Below are 1,874 nucleotides of genomic sequence, written 5' to 3'. Positions count from 1 at the left end.
CGCTTGCCTTTGAAGTCAATCGGCGACCAGGTCAACTGGCAAGAACATTTGGCGTCCACCGTGGGATCCGATAAAACTAGGTCCCATCTACAATCGTGTTTTGAGCCATCTAGCAACATGAGAAATACAAGACAAGGTACATTTGCACTTGAGGAAGGAGACAATGTCACCATCCAACAACTCATGGAGACCATTCGCACCCTTCAGCAAACGGTGGCAACATCCAAGTTCGATTAGGACAGGATTCTGGCTTCAGGCCGAACAGACAGCCAATCAAAACCGATTCCAGGTCGATTTGGATGCGTCACGAACAGACAATGAAGAACTGCGCAGGGACAATGAGAAACTGCGCAGAGAACTGCAATGCGTGGGGGAGCGCGCAGCAGGCGAGCAAAGCCCACCCATTCCAGTTAAGGCTCGCCCCATACCATTCTCACAAACGATCATGAATGTCATGATACCCACAAATTTCATGACTTAAAAAATCACCTTCACGGGAGTCAAGGACCCGGAGGCCCACATTACGGCCTTCTACACTCACATGATGATCTCGGGAGGGACCGACACTATGCACTGCAAATTGTTCATGGGAAAATTCTTGGGCACAACTTTTGATTGGTTTATTAGTCTCCCTGATGGACACATCAGTTCATTTGACCAGTTCTCAACATTGTTCAGGGAACAGTTCATTGTTAATCGAGCCCCACCCGCTGTCTCTTTCGACCTCTTTGATGTGAAGCAATACCAGGGAGAGCCCCTGAAAGACTTTCTGAATCGATTCGGGGCACTAGTGGTAAAGTTGCACACCAAAGACGAAGCCATGATGGTGCACGCTTTCAGGTGGGGAATGCTATCAACCCCCTTCAACGATTCTTTGATAAGGTGTCATCTAAAGACGTTTAGCGAGATCCATTGCCGAGCTGTGGTCCACATCAGCGCAGAGGAGGAGGTGACGGAAAAACGTGGAAGCGTTGGACCGATAAGACGTCGGAGAACAGGTCGTCCTCAGCCGATGAGGGTGCATAAGGCTACGACAGAGAAGAAACCCCCGGCTCGGCAGGCGCCATATGAGCCGAAAAGGCATCAGACCAAGACACGAACGAGGGAAGGTTATCCCCAATGTGGCCGACAAGCTGAAGTCGCCTCCAAAGACAGGGAGAAGATTGGGGCCAAGCAAGGACACTTGGTGCGAATTCCACCAAGCCTTTCACAACCTGCGTAACTGCTTGGCACTTGGACACCAGTTCAATGAGTTGGTGAGGGATGGTTTTCTGAAGGAATACCTAGAAGAAAATCAGGAAGCCCCTGTTAGAATGGATGGCTATAAACTAGAGGGGGGTGAATTGTTTAAAGAGGATTTTCGTAAACTTTTAAAACTAGAATTAATTTATCTCAAGAAACAATTGATAAGAAATATAGTTTACCAAAAACAGCAAACAAAAACAACAGAACCAGAAAAACAATCGGTTGTTTCAAAGAAACAATCGGTTGTTTATACCAGCAGACAATAAACAAAACTGAATTTAAAGAGTTAAGGATAGAGAGATTGCACACAGATGTTTATACTGGTTCACTCCAAGTCCAGAGCTACATCCAGTCTTCTCAGAAACCCTGAGGAAATCCACTAAGCAATCACAACTTGATCACTTACACAACAACCAAGAGAATGACCTTGAACACCTCAAGACACACACTCTTCTTGGCCAACACACCAACACCAAGATTATTGATCTTGATCCCCTCAAGAACACACAGCCAATCTCAACAAACACAGAAACGAAACTTGTTTCACAGAGTACAAGGATTACACTTGTTACAGAAGATAATCTGAAAAAATCAATACAAGCATAATCCTATTCCACAAACTTTTAGCA

The 1,874-nt window shown here is 45.7% G+C and overlaps 1 protein-coding gene across 1 annotated transcript; it reads left to right on the top strand.

Moving 5' to 3' along the window:
- Positions 1–568: 568 nt before the first annotated feature.
- LOC150025134 (uncharacterized) lies at positions 569–1,222 on the top strand. The gene has a single exon (XM_090295629.1). The coding sequence runs from the start codon at positions 569–571 to the stop codon at positions 1,220–1,222; it is 654 nt and encodes a 217-aa protein (XP_090151755.1).
- Positions 1,223–1,874: the final 652 nt, after the last annotated feature.

Source organism: Phaseolus vulgaris, chromosome 9 (assembly GCF_051622355.1).
Source record: "Phaseolus vulgaris cultivar YP4 chromosome 9, ASM5162235v1, whole genome shotgun sequence".
NCBI lineage: Eukaryota > Viridiplantae > Streptophyta > Magnoliopsida > Fabales > Fabaceae > Phaseolus > Phaseolus vulgaris.
The sequence above is the reverse complement of the archived record's forward strand: the minus strand, read 5'-3'. Positions and strand labels throughout refer to the sequence as shown.